Source organism: Benincasa hispida, chromosome 12 (assembly GCF_009727055.1).
Source record: "Benincasa hispida cultivar B227 chromosome 12, ASM972705v1, whole genome shotgun sequence".
NCBI classification, from domain to species: domain Eukaryota; kingdom Viridiplantae; phylum Streptophyta; class Magnoliopsida; order Cucurbitales; family Cucurbitaceae; genus Benincasa; species Benincasa hispida.
Window position 1 is genome coordinate 33,001,651 of NC_052360.1, and position 11,042 is coordinate 33,012,692.

The 11,042-nt window shown below is 35.6% G+C and overlaps 2 protein-coding genes across 3 annotated transcripts; both read right to left on the minus strand.

The window, feature by feature from the left end:
* Positions 1-1,761: 1,761 nt before the first annotated feature.
* LOC120067146 lies at positions 1,762-4,286 on the minus strand. Its single transcript, XM_039018591.1, has 4 exons — positions 4,043-4,286; positions 3,259-3,558; positions 2,141-2,209; positions 1,762-2,039 (listed from the first exon to the last, which is right to left on the minus strand). Exons 1-3 carry the CDS (start codon positions 4,201-4,203, stop codon positions 2,143-2,145), a joined length of 528 nt encoding a protein of 175 aa, XP_038874519.1. The 5' UTR covers positions 4,204-4,286; the 3' UTR covers positions 1,762-2,039; positions 2,141-2,142.
* Positions 4,287-5,590: 1,304 nt separating this feature from the next.
* On the minus strand, positions 5,591-9,564 carry LOC120068496 (probable glycerol-3-phosphate dehydrogenase [NAD(+)] 1, cytosolic). Of its 2 annotated transcripts, XM_039020282.1 has the most exons (6): positions 9,139-9,564; positions 8,358-9,023; positions 7,808-8,029; positions 7,034-7,281; positions 6,051-6,190; positions 5,591-5,931 (listed from the first exon to the last, which is right to left on the minus strand). In XM_039020282.1, exons 2-6 carry the CDS (start codon positions 9,007-9,009, stop codon positions 5,805-5,807), a joined length of 1,389 nt encoding a protein of 462 aa, XP_038876210.1. In that variant the 5' UTR covers positions 9,010-9,023; positions 9,139-9,564; the 3' UTR covers positions 5,591-5,804. The 2 variants fall into 2 exon arrangements, with proteins under 2 accessions (XP_038876210.1, XP_038876211.1); XM_039020283.1 differs by having other exon boundaries at positions 8,358-9,564.
* Between the last annotated feature and the right edge of the window lie 1,478 nt (positions 9,565-11,042).

An 11,042-nucleotide genomic window follows, 5' to 3' on the forward strand; every position in this document is an offset into this window, starting at 1 on the left:
AAACTATCATGATTTGAAAATGCAAGACAAAAACTATATCTAACAAAGAAAGCATAAGTCATAACTTTGTATACGAATTCTCACCTTATTTTGCCCAGGTTGTTTAAACCTTAAATATGTTTTTGAAGGTTACTCTCACGGACCCTTCCATTAATTCTGGTACAAGTCTAAAGGTAGGTTTGAAAGTCTCTCTATGTTCCCGATAATCATTGATTACAAAATTTGTACTTCTATAGTTTTTCTCATATACAGTCAATAATCCAAACGTCAAATGTGACTACCTCTTCCAATAATTTCTTTGCAAGTATTGAGCCTACAAACTTCAAACTGAAAAAACACTTCATAATGGAAGCGTGACATTAGGTACCTAAAACCAATTGGTTTTAGACCATCCATTGCATAGAAGGGTGTCCTACTCGATTTTTTTTTTAGTACTAACAATTTTTTAGGATGAGGGATCGAACATTCAACCTTTAAAATGGAAGGTCATATTAATTATCATTGAGCTAAGTTCACTTTTTCAAAGATATATGTATCTTGTAAACATTTAAGTGACTTATGTTGGATTACATCGTATTTTAATCAAATGGACCTTAAAGGGAAGCAATAAACTTGAGGGTCGTTTGGTAATTTCAACATTATTTGAATTTTTTAAATGGAATTTGAAAATTTTGTAGTGCTTTTAATGTGATCGTTAAGAAATCACTTTAACTTTAAGATCACATTTTTCTTTAAAATTACTTGGAAAGTTAATTCAAACTCTTGTTTACCCATTTTCACAACTTTGGACGATCAGTAGCTTGGTGTCTCCCTATAATTACCCAACCTTGCATTCAATTAAAATTGTCGCGAATCACCAATGATTCAAGCACTAGGGGATTTCTGTAGAGGCATCTGATACGAGTGGTGGAAAGACATGGAGGTTAAGGATAGGTCTACTAAAATCCAATGATATAGATTCAAAGGACAAACCCAAAAAATGGGCTTCAATATGGGGATCATGCTCCATAAATGCTTGGATGCAATGCCATGAATCATGACAATTAACACAACTATTCGCTAAACTGAATATCAAAGAATAAGACATCAATTATCATTCCACGAGGCAATGAATCGATCCTTCACCCTTACAACTATTGAATTAAAAAAGCATACAGACATCTATTCTTGACTAATACGAACCCTTTTTAAGTATGTTTGGGACACATGCTTTGCTATACCTTGACCAAGAAAAGTATTTGGGACAAACGTACGGGTTATCCTTACTCTAATCCAGAAATTGGTTACGCTGCTTCTAAAATACTTCCTAACTATGGAATCATCCAAGAATGGCACGTGGTAACCCGTCTTAGCCTCGATTAATCTACTAGCTTGATTGTTTACAAAGTTCTTCCTATCGTGGCACGACTCTATTGCCAATATAATTCTAGACAAGTCCTCACTCATACAATGCCTTTAGGCATGCTTTCTAGTTCCTATAGAGGAACTCATACCATACTCATTTGCCATTACAGCTTTCTAACTTGATTTTTCCATCTTACAAGTTGCCAAACTCAACAGTATATTCTTTTTTTTTAATTAAATTATAAGTCTAGTCCCTGACATTGAGACTTCTATCCATCTAAAGTTCAGTCAGGAATCAAATAGACAGAAATCTCAATACTTAAAACAATTTCCGATTTACTTTTCTATAAAGTGAACTTCTTCTTACGATATTACACTCTCAGCTCCATAAAGTGAACTTCCAAACCATGCTCACCATATGAGAACATTGACAAAATTTGATTTACTCACGATTAAGATAACAGTGCATATTAAGATATCATATGAGCACCTTATGCTACATTAATTCTTTAAAGTTAATTAAAAATAAGCATTAAGACTAATCATCCTAGAAAAGGAATAACGTTATGCTAATTACTGGAGGAGGAAAAGGTTCATGTACCGCACATAAATCACAAATGATTGCAGTTCCTGAAAACCGATTGAAGAGACAAGCACCAAAACTTCGGCCATTGCTCATTCTCCTTTCACATTATCTGTAGTAAACATCAGTACACTATTCTTCACATTGTACAACTGCATTAGACCAATCAATCTGAAACTTCTGCTAACAACTATTAATGAAAGGGACAATAACCATTACGAGGGAGGTTTGGCTGACTTCTTCACAAACAGCTTGCTTATATCTTCAGTAACAATGTTACTCCTGGCAAAGGCAAACCAATTGCAGAATTGCAATCAGAGTTCACTCATATTACTACATTTCGAACCTTTTTTCTCTCTTTCTTTTTGATAGGAAACAAAAGGAATATATTCCAAAAGAGAACAATAACAACTTAAGGGCCGTGGGTAGAGAGAACTCCCCCTAGAGGAAAACTACTTAGATAGAATAGAGCCAAGCGTATTAATAAAGTTTCAAACATTAATATTGATTAAAACAATATGCTTTTACATACTATTCATGGCCAGAAGTCCACAAACCAAGTTTTTCTTATACATAACTTCTTAGTTCTACATTGCCATTATGATCGTGTTCCAAACCTAGTATCATAGGTTTTCATTGGACACTAGAGAGCTCTTTCATGGATAGTAAATAAATGAAGGAGTTATCCACGTTGAGGTGGAGCAACATAAACTTATTACAATTTTCTAGGCTAGAAGAATGCACATAGGCCCAAAGGCTATAGGGACATGATTTAATTATTCATTGTGTTTCCTAATAGAAGAACGATGCAAAATTTTTCAATCTATGACCTCATAACGATACATGTACCTTATGAATCTATCTATGCCAATGTACTAATTAGCACGACAGTATGTACAAGATTTCGAAATGACTTGATTTTCAACACCGAGTGCAGACTTCATAAACTATATAAAAATGCATCAAACCGAATTAGTTTCTATCTAGCATACTCCACATGCCCATAGGAATATGTATTTATTTATTCATTTTGTTTCCTAATTGAAGAATGAATGCAACTTTTCAATCTGTCACCTCATGAGGATACGTGTACCTTAGTCCCTGATGAACTATGCTAATGTACTCATCAGCATGTGCAAGATTTTGAAATGATTTCATTTTCATCACCGAGTGCAGACTCCATAAACTATATATAAATGCATCAAACCCAATTATTCTTTTCCTAGCGGTATCACATATTCAGGGAACAATGTCATTAGCTTTAAGTGAAAGCAAATACTAGCATAAACAAAAGGAAAATAAGGAGAAATTAGAAATACATTAGAACGAACCTTCCAGTAAGCTGAGGTGGAACCAACAAACTGCCTGAAGTATCCGGAACATTCTTAGAGTGAGGCAAGCTCGATCTTGGAACTTTACTCCTAGGAAGAGAAGATCCTAAAACATTTGTTTCTCTCTTGCGAGATGCATTGGCAGCCATAGCTGCTGCCACTCGAGAAGAGTGATCGCTACCACTAAAAAGACTAGAGGATGAAGGAGAATTCAAGAGTAAAGAAGCATCAGGAAGCTCAACCGAAGGCACAGAAGGCTCCTCTTTAGTTTCAAATTGTTGATTTGGCTTAAGAATGGGCCTACAGAGTACAAAGCCAATCACAAGGAAATAAATTAAACCTGTCCTAACACAAAACAAATCTAAAAACAGCAAATATGTTGTTCCAAGGTCAAGATAATTGAATCAGCAGCTAAAGCATTTCTTAAAAGCGGAAAGCCACTCAACAGTACTAGAACAACATCGTTAATCTTTAAAGAACCACTCAACAACATCTGGAACTGGAAGTACAAGTACAACAACCTCCCTTCCTCCCAGTTTAACTAATAACAACCCTCCTGAAAGATACAGTACAAAATTAAGGAGAACTGGTATAAAACCTCCAATTGTTCGGGGGTGAACAAGTAGTAATTAAGTCCAAACACAAAACCTATTTGGTTTATGAAAAATCAGGAGAGGAAAATGATTGAAATTCGATAGGAATAGTGAAAAAGAAACAAAGCAATCCGTATAGGAACTCTTCCGCTAGGGAATTAGAAAATCTGAAGAAATGGAAGAAAGATTACTGGTTGACGGGAGGAGATTTAGGCCTCGGCTCGTGCTTGGGGAATTGAGGCTCTGCGACGGTGCGGTTTTCCGACTTCTTCCGATTATCCTCCGCCACCTCCTCCTCCTCCTCCGCTGCCGGCACGTCGTCGTCCGATGAAGCGTAGTCTACCAGTGACATTTTTGTTTCTCTCTCTCCCTCTCTCTCTCTCTCTTCTTGTTCTGCGTTTACGAAATCATGACCCGCTTTTTCATAGCAGTCGGGTTTTTCTTTCTTTGTCATCCGACCCAGCTCAATACCGAACGACGTCGTGTAGTTCCATTTTTTCTTCTCTATTTTTGTTTATATTTAGTATCTCATTTTTTCAAGGGCTCTTGCATATATAGCAAAACGAGGGCAAAATATTGCAAAAATAGCCCAACTTAAAAATAATTATAAATATACCAAAATTTACCTTCAACCCATGGAAAATGTCAAACAGGTTCAATTAAGGCGCAAAAAAAAATGTTAAAGGCCGAGCTTCCTGATTTTAATGATAGATAATGATAGAAGTTTATCAATGATATATTTATTCATACTTTATTTGTTCCACTGTAAATTATAAACATATTATCGTTTTATTATAGAAGTATGTCTCTAATAAACTCTAATAAAATAATGTACAATCCAATTGCTATTACTAATATATTAGTATAGAAATATATAGACTTGTATTACATTCTAATTGAAGGTGATGCATCAAAATCACTGGTGTATAGTTAATTAACTTTGTTAATCACAATAATGCATCAAGTCTTTGATGTATATAGCTACCACCAAAATTTCAACGGCCTTGCAGCGAATATATATTGGAGGGTTTAAATACTATTTTGGTCCTTATATTTTTTATTTTTGTTTATTTTGGTCCCTTTACTATAAAAATGTTCATTTTGGTCCCTATACTTTTAGTTTTAGTTCATTTTGGTCCACATACTTAAAAATGTTCATTTTGGTTATTATATTTTTAATTTTGGTTCATTTTAGTCTTTGAACTTTAAGAAAAATGACCATCATTTAAAAGTGAGAATGAAGAGACCAAAATGACAATTTTTTAAAAGTACAAGGACTAAAATGAATCAAAGTTAAAAATACAAAAACTAAAATGAACATTTTTAAAATATAGAAACTAAATGAACAAAAATTAAAAGTATAGGAACCAAAATTAACATTTTAAAAGTATAAGAATCAAAGTAAAAAAATATAGAAACTAAAATAGCATTTAAACAGTATATTTGAGTTAGCAAAACATGCTTGGTAAACGTATTAGTTTGAGAAACAAGAAAATGATGCAACATTAAATCACATTTTACCAACTAAATTAAAAATATCGTTATGCTTAGTATTTCTATCCATAAAGTGCCGGATTTCATTTTGAATTTCATGCTTCTAGAAAATTCAATTTAATTTCTATAATTGGGTTGTTTTTCAGAATATGAACCATTTTCTTCCTGTGAGAACTTTTTAAAACAATGAATAAAAATTTCAACTGAAAATAAAAATAAAATGAAAAGAAATGAAAAGATGAATATGATAAACTAGAAGAAACCCTCATTACATTTGGCTTAACATTCCATATAGGCAATTTAATACCCACTGTAAGCTTCATCACCCTATACAAAAAGGGGAAAAACAAACCCTAAATAAATTCCTATAAAAAGAAAATATACTCAACAAAAATGCTCACTTCATCAAGTTCTACATTCAAACAAGACTACATACATACAAGAAGTTGTTGAAGATTGTTAACGCTGCTGGCCGAGAAGCGATGGCTTATAGAAAACATGAGTTTGTGCAATCTTGATACGATCTCGAGGATCGGTTATCGTTTCGTCCCTTAGGGCTTGAAGAATGGCCTCTGATGAAAATTCCCTAAATATACAAAGAATGAAAGTAATTAGCAGGACCATAGGGTACTTTAATGCCTTTTGTATAACTCAAACAAAATCCACAGAAGAGAATAAAAGCAAATGAACTGAATTTCTTCATACCTTGTTATTAGTATACTGTAGAGCATCTTTAAAATTGGGCAAAGCTTAACTGGAGCAACAGGTTTGTTATCTTCAGGGTGTAGAACACTCAAGCTGGATTGACTGAGCAATTCATAAAATGCTTTCACAGCAGAAACTCCCTGCAAGAATGATCTCTCTGTCAAATTCACTCTGACATATATCTCGGGCGTTAAATAACTGATGAGAGAAGGAAAAAAAAAAAAAAGAAAACCCCATGAAAGCCGAATGAGATTTTGAGGTTGGTTTTGGTGCAATTTAGGAATGGGATGGTTGGTACGTGATTCTTTCAAAACTAGTTTTTGAGTCAACTTGAATCAATCTCAATTCACTAACTCATTCCCCAACCATGAACACCCCAATTTGAATCTAGCAAAGCCGTACTCCTTGTTTTTGCCTTACCAGACTTGCTCTCTCAAGATTATGCTGCTGTCATGCTATAACACACACACACACAAACATGCACCTATGATCAAGTCAAAGATGCCCGATCATAGAAGCCCCCTCCATTTATCACCAGATCGGTGTACAGCACTCAAAGATTAACAAGTACAAGAAACATGTTCTTTTTTAATACGAGATAATTCCATTAATGGATGGAATAAAGGAGATTAAACTCCGCCATCTATTGACGAGCTCTCCCATTGGAGATTAAATAAGCTAGGCTATTATGAATAAAAAGATGCTGTGATTTACACCAAAAGAAAGACAAGAAACATGGTTTTAGTATCACAATGTACAACAGCTCAGAGGAAAATAATTCGACTTCAGACTTGTACAACCCAAGTGAACTCCCGTGGGCCAATAGTTGCTATGATTATTCGGTTTTTTTTTTTGAAAGAAAGTCATAAAGATCATCGATAATGTTTTCTAAGCTAAGTCATTTTGTCTATTCTACCCTTTCAGCAAATTTTAACATATACCAAAAATGGTGTTCCTACTTCTCACTTATATAAATAACGTACCTGAATCATACCCTTGCCTTTGATGCTATCACCCATTTCGAGGCTCAGCTCTCCTTCAGCTAATTTTTGCCCATACCACGCATTACGGCCTTTCAATAGAGTAACATAAGTGTCGGCCAGTAACGGTCCCGCCAATTTCTCTGGTTCTTCGGCCAATAGATGAGTAATAAATATCATCTCCGAGGTGCAGTGTGCAAAGTATACCGCCTTGCTTGTGGCACTCTCTTTTGTTAAAGCTGCCACCATTCCTGTACAAGAAATGAAATTTTACCGTGTTAACCCAGGGAGGCAATGAAGATCAATCCATTATGTGGGTTTTTTCATCCATGCAGCATATGAGTGGGAAAGAGGCAGAAGGAAAAGTTTGGATCCTAAAAATATAATGCTCACGTGAAATTTGACTAAAATGTGAAGAGTTTTCTAAAATGATGCACAGTCCACACTCATCATGATCGTCTACTCAACTTTCCTATCGCATAAACCATCAATCCATGTCAAGTAAAGTAAATTATAAAAAAAAATATAAACCAAGTTGAACCCTTCATTCACAAAACTTTTACAGTGATCTCAATAAATACGATGCAATAATATTTGTTTTTCTGGTTGTAACTTGAGATCTGGAACTAATTTAAGCCAAAGATTTCTAAAAACTAGATTAAACATAAAAAGTTGCAGCCAAGATACAGAACGAAAAGACTAAAACTATATTGACATGTCTCCTATGGCCATCAAATATTTAAGACATTTAATAAACGAATAGGAAATTAGTGTTACCGGCTCCAATGGCATAGACATTCTTTAATCCGCCCATTACTTCATGGGTAACAAGGTCGCCATTGTCCCACACAATGAAATGTGGTTGCCTCAAAAAATTTGCCAGGGATTTTCTCCACTTTTCAGCTCCACAAATTCGAGCATTGGCATATTCCCTATTGTAAATCTCCGAGGCAATATTTGGTCCCCCGAGATAAAGAATGTTCTCCGGAGGAACTCCAGCTGCAAATCAGTAATACGGGTCTTAGACTTCTGACAAATTTTAGGATTCTGTATAATTTAAGAAAACCATAATGACACAACTTAAGGGGCAATACCATATGTTAGTGCAAAATATTTACAATATTTTCTCGAAATAAGGCTATAGTTGCACAATTCCATATAACGTCGAAAAGAAACAATACTATAAGAATTGAAACTCAATCTCTTACTCTGATACCACATCATGTTAAGTTATTACTACACTTAGAAACTTCAAACTATGGCTATTAATATAAATTTTTTCACTACCAAAAAATATAAAAGAAATCCCAATAGGAAGCAATCTTACTTGCGCTGTTAATCATCTGAGTAGGAGTTATTATCCGTGGTTGAGGCTCCAATTCAGCCTCCACACCCTTTGACAAAGAAATGATAACAGGCATAATTAATCTCTCTTTCCAATACCTTCTCATTTCGTCGAACACTTGGCGGGTGTCGGTCGAAGGCAAGCTATTCACCACAATGTCAGCATCCCACACAGCCTCCTGCAAATTGTTGACAACCTTCAAAGGGCAGAGAGGCGTATCAATCATATTCAAGCAGAACCCATCTTTCAATATCTCATCCGCATACAAAGTTCTGTCACCTAATCTAGCTTCTACATATTTCAAATATGCACATCGCCTGATCAATCTTCTCAACACATCTTCCCTTGAATTTATCACTTCAAATAAATGCTCTGCAGTTGCTTTATCTACTGTTCGTCCACGTCTTCTCCAAATCCTAATCAAAACTTTCTCTCTCAAATGGCCATAGCTATCTTGTAGCATGGCAATGAAGACGCTGCCCCAAGCACCAGCTCCAACACCCACGATCCTCAGTGGATCCCCATTCGCTTTTCCAAATAGACGACGCAGATCGTCAAGCTTCTCCTCCATTGAACCGTTCGAGTTCTGAATTGAGCCATTTGAATGGCTATTGCTGTCGATTGCATCAACCATTTTCTTCTTTCGAACTTGCAGAATCAGAATTTGAGATTCGGGATTTAAATAGCTTGTTTGTAAATCGAATTCAATCAGATTTTTGTAGGAAGAAAACAAAAATTTCCTAAACTAAGCGTTTTTACGTACCGAAATCGAAACGCGATTACGCTTTTTCATACTCCAGCTATCATTGACCCAAGACAAATCGACATGTGTGCGAAATTCGAGACGCAAAAGACAGATTCATCGACACCGATCAAGAACCGCGTAATCCAGCGCGCAGAAATGCAATTTAAATACGAATTTGACAATCTGCCGCCACGGCGCAGTCAACGAAGATCTTCGAAGTTTCTTTTACGTCTTCAAATCCAACTTTTACCTGAAAATGACATCGACAACGAAAAACTCGAAACCAAGTTATTCGAATAAAAGCAGAACAAGTGCAAACCAGACTCTTTAGGAACTTTTGATTCTGTCATCCGTGAATCAGGAATAATAGAGAATCGAGAAGAAAAACAATAGCATACGAGCTCAAATGAAGATGGATAAACTCTTTCACATTGATAACCAAAATTAAGTTTTTAAAAATGACTTTATTTCAATGTTAGAAAGTAGAGACAATGATCCAAAAGATCCATTTTAAGGGTTCAAAATGTCTAACGACTCTTTGATGATGTCATGATCACTACAATATTATCTTTGCTTTCTTGTTTTCTTCTCCATGTTTTTCTTTTTCTTTTTCTTTTTCCTCTTCCTTTCTCCCGACTTCTTCTCCACTACGTCTTCTTCTTCTCCAGCACAGTGAGTTCACACGAGCAGCTCCGAGGAGAGTGATTGTTGATGACGGACGCCTGACAAGATTGTGTGAGGAAAGAAAGAGCAAAACCGGTGAAGAATGGAAGTGCGAGACCAGCGAGAGCGAGATCGTCGAGAAGGGAAAGAAAAATGGATCTTTTTTACGTGCGAGAGCGAAATTGCTTTTCCAGGTGCACACGAGATTATTTTGGTAATTTCACCTCAATTTGACGTCAACAAAGGGTCATTCAACATTTTTTTCCCCAAAAAGGGGACATTTCACATTTTTTTGCTTAATTTTTGGGTCATCCATCAGTCGGGCCCAAGAAAGTAAGTAAGAGTAGCAAGAAAACCGTAAGAAAAATCAAAAAAAAAAAAAGGTCTATTACTAACGTAGTACCAACCCCATCTATTATTTGACGTGCCATTAAGGAGATGTTTGACTCACCAACATGAGTTGAGTTGGTCTCAATGTTTGGTCCACCAACTTTAAATGTTGGTGGAGTTGAGTTGGTATAAACTCACTCACCCTAACTTTCTATTCTTCCAATGTTTTTAATGGCTCCACACATCGGCCACTGTTGGCGACTATTATTGTCACACTCTAGGAATTAACTCCGGGCTTTGACAAACACTATCAATGACAACTTCGGCGACCCACTTCAGGTTCCGACAACTACCTTCGTAGGCTTCGATAACTTTCTTCAACTACAAACTCCGAGACGTGTGGAGTTTGTTGGTGAAGTTCCTAGGTTGATTTGGCATGTTCCTACGGTAACTCCGGCGGAAGTCTAAGGCTCTTCCCATCTATCAGGGCAGTTAAAACCCCCAAAAATCACCTTCGATGATTAACTTCGATGACCACCTTCAAGCAATCAACTCCGATGACCAATTCTGAGCTTCTTCAACCACCTTTGATGAAAAACTTTGGCAACCAACTCCGATACCACTTTCATGCGATCAACTTTAGGCTCTGACAATCACCTTCGACTACAAACTCCAGAAAAATCATCTTTGATAATCAACTTTGACAACCATTTTCAGCTATTATAAAACCGGTGACTATTAAATTATGTTGTAGGATTGTTGATTATATAAATATTAACATTTTGTCTACATCAAGTCAATATTTATTTGTAGAAATTTATAAAATATATTTTTATTTAATTGAATCCACATATCAAATGAGTGCTAAGAATATTAGAAAAAAATATTTATGTAGTCGAAAAGTATGCAACATATAACAAAAAATACCA

Bases quoted from the DNA above. Each gene is read 5' to 3' on its own strand.
- LOC120068496 (XM_039020282.1), bottom strand. From the start codon at position 9,009: ATGGTTGATGCAATCGACAGCAATAGCCATTCAAATGGCTCAATTCAG. The intron at 6,191-7,033 runs GTACGTTATTTA...TCATTCTTGCAG, and splicing joins AAGGCAAGGGTATGATTCAG to GGAGTTTCTGCTGTGAAAGC. The intron at 5,932-6,050 runs GTATGAAGAAAT...TTGTATATTTAG, and splicing joins TACAGTATACTAATAACAAG to GGAATTTTCATCAGAGGCCA.
- LOC120067146 (XM_039018591.1), bottom strand. From the start codon at position 4,203: ATGTCACTGGTAGACTACGCTTCATCGGACGACGACGTGCCGGCAGCG. The intron at 3,559-4,042 runs GTAATCTTTCTT...TGTACTCTGTAG, and splicing joins AAATCTCCTCCCGTCAACCA to GCCCATTCTTAAGCCAAATC. The intron at 2,210-3,258 runs GTTCGTTCTAAT...TGCCTTTGCCAG, and splicing joins CCACCTCAGCTTACTGGAAG to GAGTAACATTGTTACTGAAG.